The 13,294-nt window shown below is 56.7% G+C and overlaps 1 protein-coding gene across 6 annotated transcripts in view; it reads right to left on the bottom strand.

Moving 5' to 3' along the window:
- Positions 1 to 9,462: 9,462 nt before the first annotated feature.
- POLL (DNA polymerase lambda) overlaps positions 9,463 to 13,294 on the bottom strand; it is an 11,009-nt gene continuing 7,177 nt past the window's right edge. For 3 of the 6 annotated variants that reach the window (XM_008520882.2, XM_008520883.2, XM_070558485.1), the window contains exon 9: positions 9,463 to 13,082. In XM_008520882.2, the coding sequence (XP_008519104.1) occupies positions 12,718 to 13,082 (365 nt within the window). In that variant the 3' untranslated portion in view covers positions 9,463 to 12,717. The remainder of the gene's footprint in view (positions 13,083 to 13,294) is intronic. The other 3 variants (XM_070558499.1, XM_070558511.1, XM_070558504.1) reach the window with 1 other exon arrangement.

Here is a 13,294-nt window from a genome sequence, read left to right as displayed (position 1 = left end):
GCCGCCCCCCCCTCCCTTACTCGCCTCGCCCCCCCACCCCCAGCCCCGCGCCGGTAACGGGAGCCGATCTGGCTCCGCCCGCCCTGCAGGGAGCCGAGCCTCCCGGCCGCCAATCACCGCGGGGGCCCAAGATGCCCAGGCCACCGAGCCGGGAACCCACCCAGGCGCCCTTGGCAGAGGAACAAAGCCGCGCGCTCAGCGGCATCAGGGAGCGCAATAGGCGTCGGGCCTGCCTGCGGCTGGGACACGCAGCTGTGCACACACATGGCCTGCACACTAGCCAGTCGCCTATGCCCTTGCACGGTGCACCTGCAGCTCCTGTCCAGGCACAATCCCCACCTCACGGGACCATGGACACATATTTTTGTGCTATGCATGGGCATACATCTGGCACCCAGATCTCGGTACACATCCAACATAAATCCGTGCACACAGAGCCATGCATTCCCATGCACTGCAATTTGTGCACACGCCTACAGAAACCACTTATGTCTGCGCACATGTATACTCCCAACATGCCTGCATGTGCATGGACATGGAAATATGTAAACATATAAGCAAAAATGCTTGTACATGGACACAAGCTCTTACGTAAGTTCTGTGCACGCTATTCAGGGCCTCCAAACATACCCACATGCCAAAGATGCCCACAACTGCATCAACAAATATTAACTGAGCCCCCTCCCAGGCACATGTCAACTAGGTGTTGTGGAGTTACAGTGATGAATATGACACCATCCCTGTCTTTTGGAATTTCAAGTCTACTAGAGGGCACAGACAAATGGCTATGAACGAAGGCAGAAGATGATCTGTGTGTTGATCTAAGTACATAGTTTGCGATATGAGATTTCCAACTGGAAAATCACAAAAGTCTTCCTGGAGGAAGAGTAAATTTTCAAAAGAAATCGAATTTTGAAGAAAAGGTATAGAAATGGGAGCATGTAGGGAGTGTTTGGGGCCAAGAGTCCGAGCGAATGGTGTTGAGTGAGAGTGATAAGAATGAAACTTATGGGACAGACTGGGGGCCGAGAAAAGGCTGAGGCTAGGGGCCAACGAGGAGGCTGGGGTAGGTCCACATGAGAGACCCATGAAGGCTCAGCTACACTGGACACGGAAAAGCAGAGGACCAGGAGGTCAATGAATGGGAAAGAAGTAAACAGGAGGTGCCAGGCAGGGCCAACTTCCCAGGTGTGTGACCTGTGCAGTCCCAGGGGGTCCTGCATTTAGAAGAGCCTATGCTTAGTTTAATGCTTTGTCTTGAAACTTTATAATTTTATGACAAGGAGCCTGCATTTTCATTTGGCACCGGGCCCTGAAAATTATGTAGCCGGTCCTGGAGCTAGGGATCTCTCAGGTTTCCAGATTAAGTAAGACAGTAGAAGGAGCACATCTAGGGGAGAAGACGTGAGTGTGGTTTGGGCCAGGGGGTGTGTGAGATCTGGATGTGAAGTGAGGGGTGGAGGTGATGGTGAAGACTCAGTGTCTCCATCCCCAGAGCAGGAGTTGGCACCTTGCAAATGCCTCTGCCCATGCTCCTCCCCACTCCACAGTGAGTCCACACACTGCCACACACCACAGGGATGCCTCCTAAAACACACCTATTCTATGTGCTGCCCTTGCTAGAGTATAAGCTCCCTGGTGCTACCCCTGTGTCCCTAGGGCATGGCACACGATTGCCACTCAATACTGTTTGTTGAAGGAATGAGTGAATGCATGAATTAATGAGCACACATGAGTCCACACACTACACACACTGGGCCTCCCGTCCCCCACCATGAGGGGCACATGCCGGCCGGGATATGTTCCCCCTTCCCATTGCCACTGCCCTATACTTCCTCCAGGGTTGTTTTGTCACCCTGTGCCTACTTTGGGGAAACTTTGCCCTTGCCTCGGTGGCCCCCTCACTGAGTGTCTCTGCTTTGCAGACAGAGCCCGGCAGGAGATCAGGATGAGCCGACTGAGGGAGGAACCAGGCCCTCAGGGTGACCGTGATGGGGCAGGAACAGGCTATGATTTGGAGCAGGGGAATTTGAATTCCTGTCTCAGCTCCTTCCTCGGCTGACTGCTCCTCTCTCTGAGCTTCAACTTCTTTGTCTACAAAATGGGACTATAAAACGGCAAAACATTTACACCGGCGGCACCGTGATGCTGACAGAGATTACTGGGGAGATGCACTCACTCAGGTCAGGTATTGAGAAAGTGCCTTCCTTCCGCCCAACTCTGGGTTCCCTGAGGTATCAAAAATAGACTGAGGACCCAGAGGATGACCCAGGTGACCCCAAACAGGGGGAGGGGAGTAGGCAGACTGGGAGGAAGAAGCTGGGGCGTACTCTGAGACTCAGGCCCCTGCCTCTCACAACCCACCTGCAAGCAGGGACACAGCCGAATATGAGGTGCCACCCATGACTAAAGTAAACAGTCTAACGCATGGTGGCTTGGGGTGCAGGGGGAAGCAGAGGACACACCCAGAGATACCGGCCAGGAGAGGGAGCCAGACCTAGAGGGGTGGAGGGGAGTGGAGGGCCCCAGGGCTGCTACCCCGCCTCCCCCCCCCCCCCCCCCCCCCCCGGTCCCTCCCAGGGTGCCCTGCCTTCTGCCTGACAGGAATTCCACCTGCCAGCTTTGACTTCCAGACGTGTGACTTCCTCCTGTCTACAGAAGCAGGGAGGGAGTATTTCCAGGACCCCTACCTGTCGCCTTCACCCCTATGTGACCCACTTTGGGTCTCTCCAGTAGGTTCTTGGCCATACCGCCCCCTCCCCTATTTCAGCTGGGTTAACCATCACCTCTCAGACCCGTCAAGAGGCCCTCGGGGAGACACCCAGCAAGGCGACCTCAGCGAGCAGCACGGGGATTAGAGAAGATGCCGGGAGGAAAGAGATGGGCCGGCTAATGGGCATCGGCCCTCCTCCCTCACCAGATCACTTTTTCTGTAGCGTTATTGACCCGTCATTAGTTATCCGTCCAAGGTCGCAGGGACTGGCCCAGCTATAAATCATGGCGGCTGGAGGGGGGCTGCGGGCAGAGCGATGGTTCCCAGGATACAGCGGGGAGCTCAGCCCCCAGCACCGCCCGAGGAGGCGCAAGATGGCCCCAGTCTCAGAAGAGCTCTCACAGAGAGGACTAGGCCCCTCTTCGTACCCACACACCCCACCCTCCTCCCTTCCTCCTCCTCCACTCTCCCCTTCCATTTGCTTCTCCAGCGCCACCTCCCTCCATCACTCACTCTTTTCTCCTCTCTCCATCTTTTTCTACTTCCCCTCAAGCTCTGCGTACAAGATTGGCGAGGGGAGGGGGACGGGGGTACTCAGGAGGTACTGTTTCCCTCTCATGGGGTCGTCTCACCCCACTTGGTCTCCCAGTTAAAAGCTTCCAGGAGCAAGGACAGAACTCACCCAAGGGGAAACTGAGGCACAGAATCCCGATCAGAGGTGAGTCTGGGGAAGGGTTCCACCCGATTCAGCGTCAAGGTCACCAGTCCTGGATCCGCAGATCCTGCTCCCCTGAGGGGTGATGGGGAGGGTCTACCCAGCCACGGAGGGGCGCACCAGACCACATCCCCATCGGCCGCCTCCTGCAGAGAAGCGAGGGGCCGCGTTGCGACAGCGCAGTCCGCTCTCTTCCAGCCCCCGGCCTCCAACCCCCTCGAGCACTGAGAGAAACCCCCCTGGGCAGTTCCTCCCGGGCATCTACCGCCCTCTCTACCACACCCCTCTCTCCGGCCTTCGCCCAAGGCCGGGCCTCTTCGCCGGTCCTCGCGCGCCCTCTGCTGGCGCCTCCCGGGAAGCGCGCTCGTGGGCCTCAATGCCCGCCCCAGCCCCAGCCCAACACACCTGGCGGCAGCGCCAGGCCCACCCCAAGGCCCCGCGGGCAGGTACCCGTTTGCGGCGACGCCTCTGCCACCCAGGATGCCCCTTGGAGCACTTCTCTGTCCCGCCATCCCCCTGCTCCGGAGCAGCCGCTCCCGTTCCATATCTTAGAGAAGCCCGTTTGTCTGCTCCTACAGAGTGGAGGAAGTGAGGTACAGAAAGAGGAACTTGAAGCGAGGAGTGAAGAGAGCGCGTGTCTTGCCTAGGGAGCCAGGCTCCAGAGGGGCATCTGCAGTCTGAGCCTGTGCTTCACAGGGCAGCAGGCGGGGTTCCTCCAGGGCATCTTCCTGGAGCCCTCCTCCTCCGCTTGGTCCTGAAGCTTCCACAGGCACTTGGGTGGGGAAGGGTCAGGGAGGCCCTCATGGTGGGGAGGGGGCCTTGGCTTCCAGAAGCTCTGAGGTGGGGGCTGCAGTCCTTGGCTCCTGAGGTGGGAATTTGGGGTGGCCCAGCGCTCCAGGACTGTTCTCTGGCAGGGAGAGGAAGGGCATGGCCTCTGGGCTCCTCTCTCCTGGGGCCAGACCCTAAGGGTCCTGGGCTCTCTCCTCTTTAGGCAGCTTGGGAGGAAGAAGGGCAGGCCAGAGGGTGATTCCTTTCCAATGGTGTGTCTGGCCTGGCAGGTAGGTAGGGTGGCCTGACCAGAGGCCCTTGTCAAACTGATCCCAAAGTGCTCCCATACAGCACTGAGTCCAAAGTCACGGTGATGAGAGAAGATGCCTCAGGGGAAGCCTGGAGTCAGGGTGAGGGGATGTCTCAGGCCAGGCTGGGCCCCCCTCAGGCCATGTGTGGAGTCCATGTGGGAACAAGTCAGGCATGTGTGGGGCTGGGAGGGAGGGGTCAGGTCTGTGAGGGACACATGTGGGGACCACGGGGGACAGGTTAGGCATGTACAGGGATATATGTGAACTATAGAGCCAGGACCCCTGCCTCCAGCAGGGTGGAGCTTAGGAGTCAGTGCCCCCCAAACCATTAATTCCCTAATGAGGGTGGGAGGTCAGGGGTCCCATCTCAGGGTAGGTGAGCATTTGCTGATTCAAAACCCCAGGTTTCAGGGGCAGGGACTATGTCGTCAGCATTAGGAACCCTCCACAGACTGAAAAGCTCAGGGCTCTTTGCTTTGGATACACAGGAGGGAGAGAGGTTAGGACAGAAAACCCAGTTAGAGCTGAGCTAGAGCCACTCCCAGAGGGGAGCCAGGGAAACCAGCAGGGCTTCCTGGGTCATAGAGATCTGAGTTGAAACCCACCTCTCTTCCTCCTGTGCTGTGTGACTTAGCACAAGTGAAAGAACCTCTCTGGGCCTCACTTTCCTCATCTGCAAAATGGGGATAATACAACTACCCGTAGGGCTGTTGGGAAGGTTATATGATATAATCCATGTGCAGAGCTAGGTTAAGTAAGAGTGGACTGGCCAGGCTCAGTGTCAGTCAGTAAACGCGGCTGAAACCTTGCGGAAATAAACCCGAAATGTGGTGCAGTAACCCAGGTCTCCTCACTGGAGACTCTTTTCATAGCTTGCAAAATGTCAGTTGGTCTTCTCCAACCTCCAGAGAATCAGGTGCCTTCCAGTGGGAATGAAAGACAACTTCTGCCAGAACCCACCCAGGCCCCATGAATAAATATTTTTGAAAACTCTGGTTTGGGAGGGGGAAGGGAGATCTGGTTTGAAAGTGCCCTAAGTTATCAGCAGCCCTTACCCACACCTGGAAGGCTCTGCCGGAGGCAATTCCATAGAAACTCCTCCCGTCAAGGACCTATTCCTATGACAGGTGAACTCGCTGCTCCTCATAACCCCGGGGGAGGGGGGGCGGGGGGGGGGGGAACACCAGACTCCACCTCACAGGAGCCACAAATTTAAATGTTCACAAGGGTTTGGTCCCAAGTGAAACAGCATGGAGTGATGAGGAGCTGCGCACTTCCACTCAATGGTTGCCTTGTGGGAATATGGGGGGAGGGAAGTGGCATTAGGACAGAGCCCAGACCTGCCGGCCTTCCTTCCTCCCCTCCATCACAGATGCCTCCTAAGATGCCCTTCCCCTGAGTCTGGTGTATTAGTTGTCTGTTGCTGCATAAAACATTAGCACAAGCTTAGCCCCTAAAAACAAGACCCATTAATTATCTCACAGTTCTGTAGGCCAGAAGTCCAGGCAAGCTCAGCTGAATTCTCTGCTTAGGGTCCCACAAAGCTGAAATCAAGGGGTTGGCCAGGCTGGGCTCGTATCTGGGAGCTCTGGGGAAGATCGGCTCCCATGCTTATTCTCATTGTTGGCACAATTCAGTTCCTCGTGGCTGTAGGACTAAGGTCCCCATTTTCTTGCTGGCTGTCAGCTCCTCTAAGCCCCTCAAGGACTCTCCTTGGTCCTTACACATGGCTCCTTCCATCTTCAAAGCCAGCAAAAGTATGTTGAATCCTCCTCCTGCTTCAAATCTCTCTGAATCTGCTACTGACCAGAGAAAACTCTGCTTTTAAAGGGCTCATGTGATCAGACCAGGCCCATGCAGATAATCTCCCTTTTGCCATATAAGGTAACATAACCACAGGAGTAACGGTCCATCATAGTTGAAGACCCCACCCACATTCAAAGGGGCGGGGGTTATACAAGGGCAAAGGTCACTGGAGGGTCCTAGAATCCTGCCCACCACACTCAGCCTCCAAGGTGGGGTGGAAGCATCCCTCACTCTTAGTCCAGCACCCCCTGACTTCTGTGAGACCTTGAGCCAGTCACCTCCCATCTCTGGTCCTCAGTTTCCTCATCTGTAAAATGGGGCAAGGGACTGGATAAAATCTACATCCCTCCCCTGGCTCACATACTAACTGTGATGCAAGAAGACGACTTCCGACCCTTCGGACTGCAGGGCCCCTGCCCAGGGAAGAGCAGGACTGCATTACTCTTCCAGCAACACCCCCTGCAGGCTTTCGAAAGTGCCTTACTAGGGAAGGGCAGTAGCTGGGACAGGTGCTCAGCACCGCCAAGGTGCCCTATGTAAGAGGCTCAGCCACCCAGCTGAGCTGGGCTGTGGGGAAGTGGAGAGGCTGCTTCTGTTGGCCAGAGACCATGGGCAGCTGTGAGGCCCCACAGATGAGGATGGGTCCCTCCTGGAGCCTGCACAGAGCGAAGTGGCCTGCACCTAGTCGGGGGAGTAGGGCAAAGACCAGGTCAGGTGGGCAACCAACCCCTTCTGCTCCCCCCACCTCTCAACTGGAGTGGGCCTACAAAATCCATGTCCCAAATCCATCCTATCTGACCCCAGTCTTGGCCTCTGGGTCTCCAAAAGGCCCTTCTCGGGCTCTTCCTGTCCCTCCCACCCAGCCCTAGCTCGGCAGGGGTAATTGATCCCAGCATCCTGGACCCTCTGGGCTATTCCTGCCGACGGAGGGGGGGCCTCAAGAGCCTCTCATTGGGGAGGCCCAATCAATCACCCCGCATTCCCAGCCCTCACCCCCAACAGTAAGACAGCCGCCCCTTCTCTCAGGCTCCCCTCCAGTGCTCCCCAGGCTCCACTTTCTGATCTGCATGTGAGCTCCCCTTCAGGGCCCCCACCCCCCAGGCCCCCATCAAGGCCTAGCAGAGGGGCTGGAAGGAGACCCTCCCCAACTCCATCCAAGCGTGGGAGCTGGGTAAGAGGCGGGGAAATGAATATTAATTTATCATGATTAGGCGAATCCGGCAGGGAGAGCCGATTCCAGAGGAGGCTAAAAAGATGAATTTCAGCAATAAAATTAAATAAGGACGGACGGGCGGCCCCTCCTCCCTCCTGCTTTGCTGATCTCTCTCTTTCTCACAATTTATGAGGCCAATTATGAAGATGAGGTTGGAAGTTCCTGGAACTTCACTAAATGCAAACGGCAGTCCCTGCTGTTCCCATCAAATTAATTAACCGCGCGCTATTGATGGCCGCTCAAGGCTGACGCAGGCGGCCCGCCCTGTGGCCGCCTCCACGGACACAAGGACCCAGAGTCCAGAGCTCAGCCAGGGCTCCGCCACCTTCTGTGGTCCCTTCTCAGCACTACAGGGGACTCCAAGGACTCCCCCTCCAACCCCAGGCTCTGCCTGAGCCCTGGATAACCTAGGGGCATGCACACAGAGGTCTAGATAGACGGGACACACTGACACATAGCCGGGTGCCCACACACGTATACAAACACAAAATCATGAACACACAGCACACAAACACAGGGCGCGGGAAGGTACATTAGGCACACAGGCAAACCAACACACAGTGAAACAGACACAGGCACAGTGACAGCTGAGCTGAGGGAACCGGAGCCCCATGGGTGAGGGCAGTAGGGCTGAGGGGAGCCTTGCTGTGGGAGGCACACTGTATCTGAGGCCACGGGCTGCCCTGTCAGGGCCAGGCCTGAGTCCAGCAGGGCTAAGTGCCAAGCAGAGGTTCCACTCAAGCAGCAAGTGGTGGCCCCTCGCCTGGAGCCTGTACTGTCCTCTGGTGACATCCTTAGAGCCCTCTGCACAGTCCCTCAACCCCTGGGTCCGCTCCTCATCTCCGGGGCCTTCTTCAGGAATGTTCCCTCTAGCTCTTTCTCTGGGGCTAAGCTTCTGCACTGACCTCTATTGTAGGGGACCAGAGCTTGCAGAGCCCCCAATTCAACAATGGAGGTGAGGTCTGGCCCAAAGTCTCAGGCCAGCTTTGGGGCTTCAGCCCTGAGGGTCCCCCAGTTCCAGAGCTCAGGGGTTCTGGAAAACTAGCTGGCTGGTGCCCAGACTGAAGGGCAGAGTGGACACAGGGCTAAAGGTCTTGGGGCTGAGCCGATGCTAGACCTGGGGCAGCTCCCGGGGTCGGCAGAGTCTGGGTAGCAGCAGGTGCCCCAACAGCTGTAGCTGCCATGTGAGGTCAGTCTTTGAGGTGGTGGGGAGGCCTTGCAGAGGAGCTCTCCTGCTGCGGGGAGTGGAGAGAGGGAGTGAGGCCAATGTCTTCTCTAAGTTCTAGGCCCTAGTCCTGCAAGAGGCAGGCCTTCCATTTAAAGGGACAGGAATGCCATAACTCTCCTGTTAGAAGCAGGACAAAGGGCCTGGGTTTTCTATTCCCAGCTTGGATCTTGGAGGGTAGGACAGGGCTGGGCTTGCCCACCTTGCCATGCCCAGTCCAGGCCTGCGAGGCCCCTGGCCCTGTGCCCACAACTGCTCCCCTACAAGCAGCAAGAACCCAGGAGAAAAGTTTGGCCTTATCTTACTCCCCTTTCAGTGCAAAGTCTAAGGCTAAGGCCAATGTCATCACTCCAGGCCCTGGGAGATGAGGCTCCCGGCTTGGCAGGGTTGGGGTAAGCAGCCCAGAGAGCACTATATCTTAGGCACAAAGTGACAGAGTGAAACTGACATTAACAGAGGCTCAGACTGAGCACGTGGCAGTCAGTGGAGAGGCTGGGGCCCAGGGCTTTGCCTACCACCTGCCCCTTCCCTCCTCCAGGCATGGGAGGCTCCCTCCCCTTCCCACACCCCACTGCACTTCGGGGGACCTTCTCCACCTCAGGGCAGGGCCTGCTCACACCCACGGTCCCTCCGCTCACTTTGTACAGGGAGAGATCAAGACTTATCCAGTCTATGGGTTCTCTATTGTTGCAGTAATAAATTACCACACACTTAGCGGCTTAAAACAACACAGTTATTACTGCACAGTTTATTGTTTCGAAGTCAGACACAGGTCTCACTGAATAAAATCGAGGCATTGGCAGGGCTGCATTCTATATAGAGGCTCTACAGTAGAATCTGTTTCCTTGCCTTTTCCAGCTTCCAGAGGCTGCCTACATTCCTTGGCTGGTGGGCCCCTCTCTCTTCAAAGCCAGAAACACTGCATCTCTCTGGCCTCCCTTCCACTGTCACATCTCTCTCTCTTGTCACATCTCTCTCTGATTGTAATGGGGAAGGTTCTCCACTTTATTTTTCTTTCTTTTTTGGTGAGGAAGATTGTTGCTAACATCTCTGCCAATCTTCCTCTATTTTGTATGTGGGGCACCACCACAGCATGGCTTGATGAGCGGTGTGTAGGTCCACACCCGGAATCTGAACCTGCAAAGCCCAGGCCATCAAAGCAGAGCACACGAACTTAAGTACTACGCCACTGGGCCAGCCCCAGGTTTTCCACTTTAAAGGACTCATGGTTAAATTGGGCTCACTGGATAATCCAGGATAATCTCATCTCAAAATCCTTAATCACGTCTGCAAAGTCCCTTTCACCTAGTTAGGGAACACATTCACAGGTTCTAGGAATTAGGATGTGGGTATCACTTTGAGGGACCATTATTCTGCTGACCCCACACGTGGCTGTCCAGGGACAACTCTGGCTCAAGCACAGAGTGACGACGGCTGGGCTAAGGGCAGGAAGCAGGCTTGTGGGGCTCCTCTCCTCCTCCTCAGGACCACGCAGTGATTGGGTGGTGGTTTGGGGTGCTCAGTTGCTAGACAAGACACCAGTTCCCACCAGAGCTCTGAAATTCAGTCTCTCTTTCCAGAAGGATGGGGCACTGGCTGAGAGCCCACCCAGGAAGAAGGGGCAGGCTCTGTAGTGGCTGGGGAGCCCTCAACACACTCTGCTTAGTTTGGACTCAGAGAACCACCCCTCCCCCAAACTGGGCAGCCTTTCTCCAGGCACAGAAATCCCACCATCAGCTCTTCTCCTGGGCTTGTGTGTCAGATTGAGCAGCCAGGGGTATACCAGCCCCAGGATGGGTCTGGAGGGTGTAGGCACTCTTCCTTTTTATCCATGACTTCCTGCTGCCCTTGTCAGGAGGTAGGACCAGGAGTTTGTATGGTTTGAAGGGCGGACTCCAGATTTCTGAGTCTTCTGGGAGAAGGAGTTAAGGCAGATGGGGTGGGTGTGAGTGGGTGTCAGGAATGGGGGCCAGGCCCCTGGTTTCACAGAAGTCAGCACTATCCCTCCCAATAGTCTGGGAACTTGCTGTGTGTAGGAAGGCGTTAATTGGCCAAGTTACCCCGTGACCCACTGGTTCCCTCTTCTCCTAGCCCTGGAGGCCCCATTCCTCTGGGCCTGGAGAGGCTGCTGGGCAGGCTGGGAACTGAAGTAGGAAGCAAAAGGAGAGAAGCAACATCCACGTTTGGAGCCGGACACCCCAGGCTTTGGGCTTCTGCCAACTCCAACCTTTGCTGGTGGTGGGCACTGAGGGCCCAGTCCACAGGAGAACAAGCAGTAAGGAGGGACCAAAAGCAGCCCTAGCACCTGGGGGACACAGGGATTTCACAGCTCTTCTCTTCCACTCCAGGCCCTGGGCAGCCAGCCTCCCTGGGAGTAGACACTCTGAGGGAGAGGCCCGCCCCTCCCAGCGGTTTCTGGGCCTTTGATGTGGCTGTCTCTGGTTGGTAGTGAAAGGGGCACCCCAGACTCCACGGCTTTTGATTCCTTCTCTGCATGAGCAGTGCCACCAAGGCCCCATGGCTTGGACTTCAGGGTTCTGAACTAGAGTTGGGGGGCCGATTCAGGCTGCTGGGATCCCCTGACTGACACCAAGCCAACAAAAGCCAGCTCTGGGACTCTGCAAGTTACTGAGGGAGATGCAGGACTTGGCACCCGCCCCCCACCCTGCCTCACAGCCAGCACTCAGGTTTGAGCCCGTCTCTGCAGCCTGAGCTCCCCTCAAAACCCCCATGTCACGAAGCCTCTCCAGGCTCCCTGCTGCTCCAGTGCAGCCTCCTCCTTCTGCCTCTGGGCCCGTTATTCTTCATACCTGGTATGCCCAAGCTTTCCTCCACTCCCCTCACAAATTCTCCCTGTCCCACAAGGTCCAGCCTCCAAAAACCATCCTGATCCAACGAGCTGGACTTGCTCCTCTCTGCTCTATCAAACTAAGCCCCTAAGCTGGACTTCCGTCCTCTAGCAGCCCGGCCTTCTCCTGACTCCTGGCATACAGCATCCTCTCTAACATGTGTTCCTTAGTTGTTCCCAGAGCCGCTCACCCTACTTCAAACAGGCTATTTCCCTGCCAGGCCCCCCTTCCTCTCCTCCAGGCAGCCTTCCCTGACTGCCTCAGCCCTGTCAGTGGCACAGAGATCACCATTTAGCTATTCCTAATGAGTCCCATCACCGTTATTCATGTCCCCAGATAGCCTGTTCTAGGGCAGGGCTCACAGGAGATGCTGACGGGTAGATACGAGCACCTAATGCCTGACTCCATGAATTCTCTCTTTTAACGTCCACCCTACCACTTTCTGAGTTCAGGAGTTGCCTCGGGCCTGGCCTGTGTGGAGAGCAGTTCACTTGCCTTTCTGGGCTCTCATTCAGCTCCCATCTCTATCCCTGCCCAGGAGTCAGATGGCAGGTAAGGGCTGCAGCAGCTCAAGACACCAAGCAGGTTAAATGTCAAATGCACTTTACTGGGCCCCTGAGCCTTCAAATGCTGTCCTCACCAGGCCGGGGGTGCCCCCACGACACACCTCCAGCTGCACAGGAAGTGGGGTGGGTGGAGGGAGTACATGTGGAATGGCTCATTCTCCTCTCCAAGGGGTCTTGGGTGATGCTGGGCGACAGCTGCTTGCTTCTCCCCCTGCAGCCCCATCCCACCCCCAGCAGCTAGACCCTCCTTAGGGCAGGGAAGTATGAATGCCTGGGCCTTCGGCACAGGAAGCTGGCTGCAGACCAGCCGCCTGTTCCTGCCTAGAATGTGGCCAGGGGCCAGGGCCAGTGGTGAGGTAGAAGGGAAAGCAGCATGCTCCTGTCAGGGAGAGGGCTGTGCACACCCTGGCAGCCAGGCTGGCCCTTTCCCTCAGGCCCAGGGAGCTGGCAGTTGAAGCAGTGAGGTTCAGCCAGCTGAGGGGAGAAGGGAGTACTGGATGGCCAGGTGGGGTGCCGGTCCAGTTTGGCATCCCCTCCCCTGCAGCCATGGGTCACCAGTCCCGCTCAGCTGGTTCTCGGTAGGGCAGGCCTAAGAGCCTGAAGACATCCTTCTCAGTTGGGGTGGGCAGCACTCGGCCAGACGCCACCTTGAGGCCTTGGGTGTTCCGGACCACAGCTGTGCTGAGGGCATGCTCTGATAAGCTCATGCCCTTGGTCTTGGCCAGAGCCCGCATGGAGCGGTTGAAATGGGCGGAGCCAGTGAAGTAGAGCAGGGCGCAGGCAAACTCGCTGTAGGGCACAACGATGATGTCCAGTCGTCGGTGCCGCCGCCCTGGCCCTGGGAGCTGGCACACACCCAGGTACTTCTGCTGCTGGCCGTTCTCCTCCTGGCTCACTAAGTCATCAGTCAGGAATCCTGGCCCAACACAGGATGGCTGCTAGGAGCACAGGGAGCCAGGCCCTGGGCCGTCCCATCCTCCCAGATCTTTCCTGATCACCCCTGGGTCCTCTAGCCCCAGCTCATCCATGTATTTGCTGGGTGACCTTGCCCTCTCTGAGCCTGTCTCCTTATCTGTAAAATGATAGTAATTCCTCCCCAGGCCCCAACTAGTGTCACAGAAAGATCAG

This window comes from Equus przewalskii, chromosome 1 (assembly GCF_037783145.1).
Source record: "Equus przewalskii isolate Varuska chromosome 1, EquPr2, whole genome shotgun sequence".
In the NCBI taxonomy this organism is placed as follows: domain Eukaryota; kingdom Metazoa; phylum Chordata; class Mammalia; order Perissodactyla; family Equidae; genus Equus; species Equus przewalskii.
Note: the sequence above shows the minus strand (reverse complement) of the source record. Positions and strands in the feature narration are given on the sequence as shown.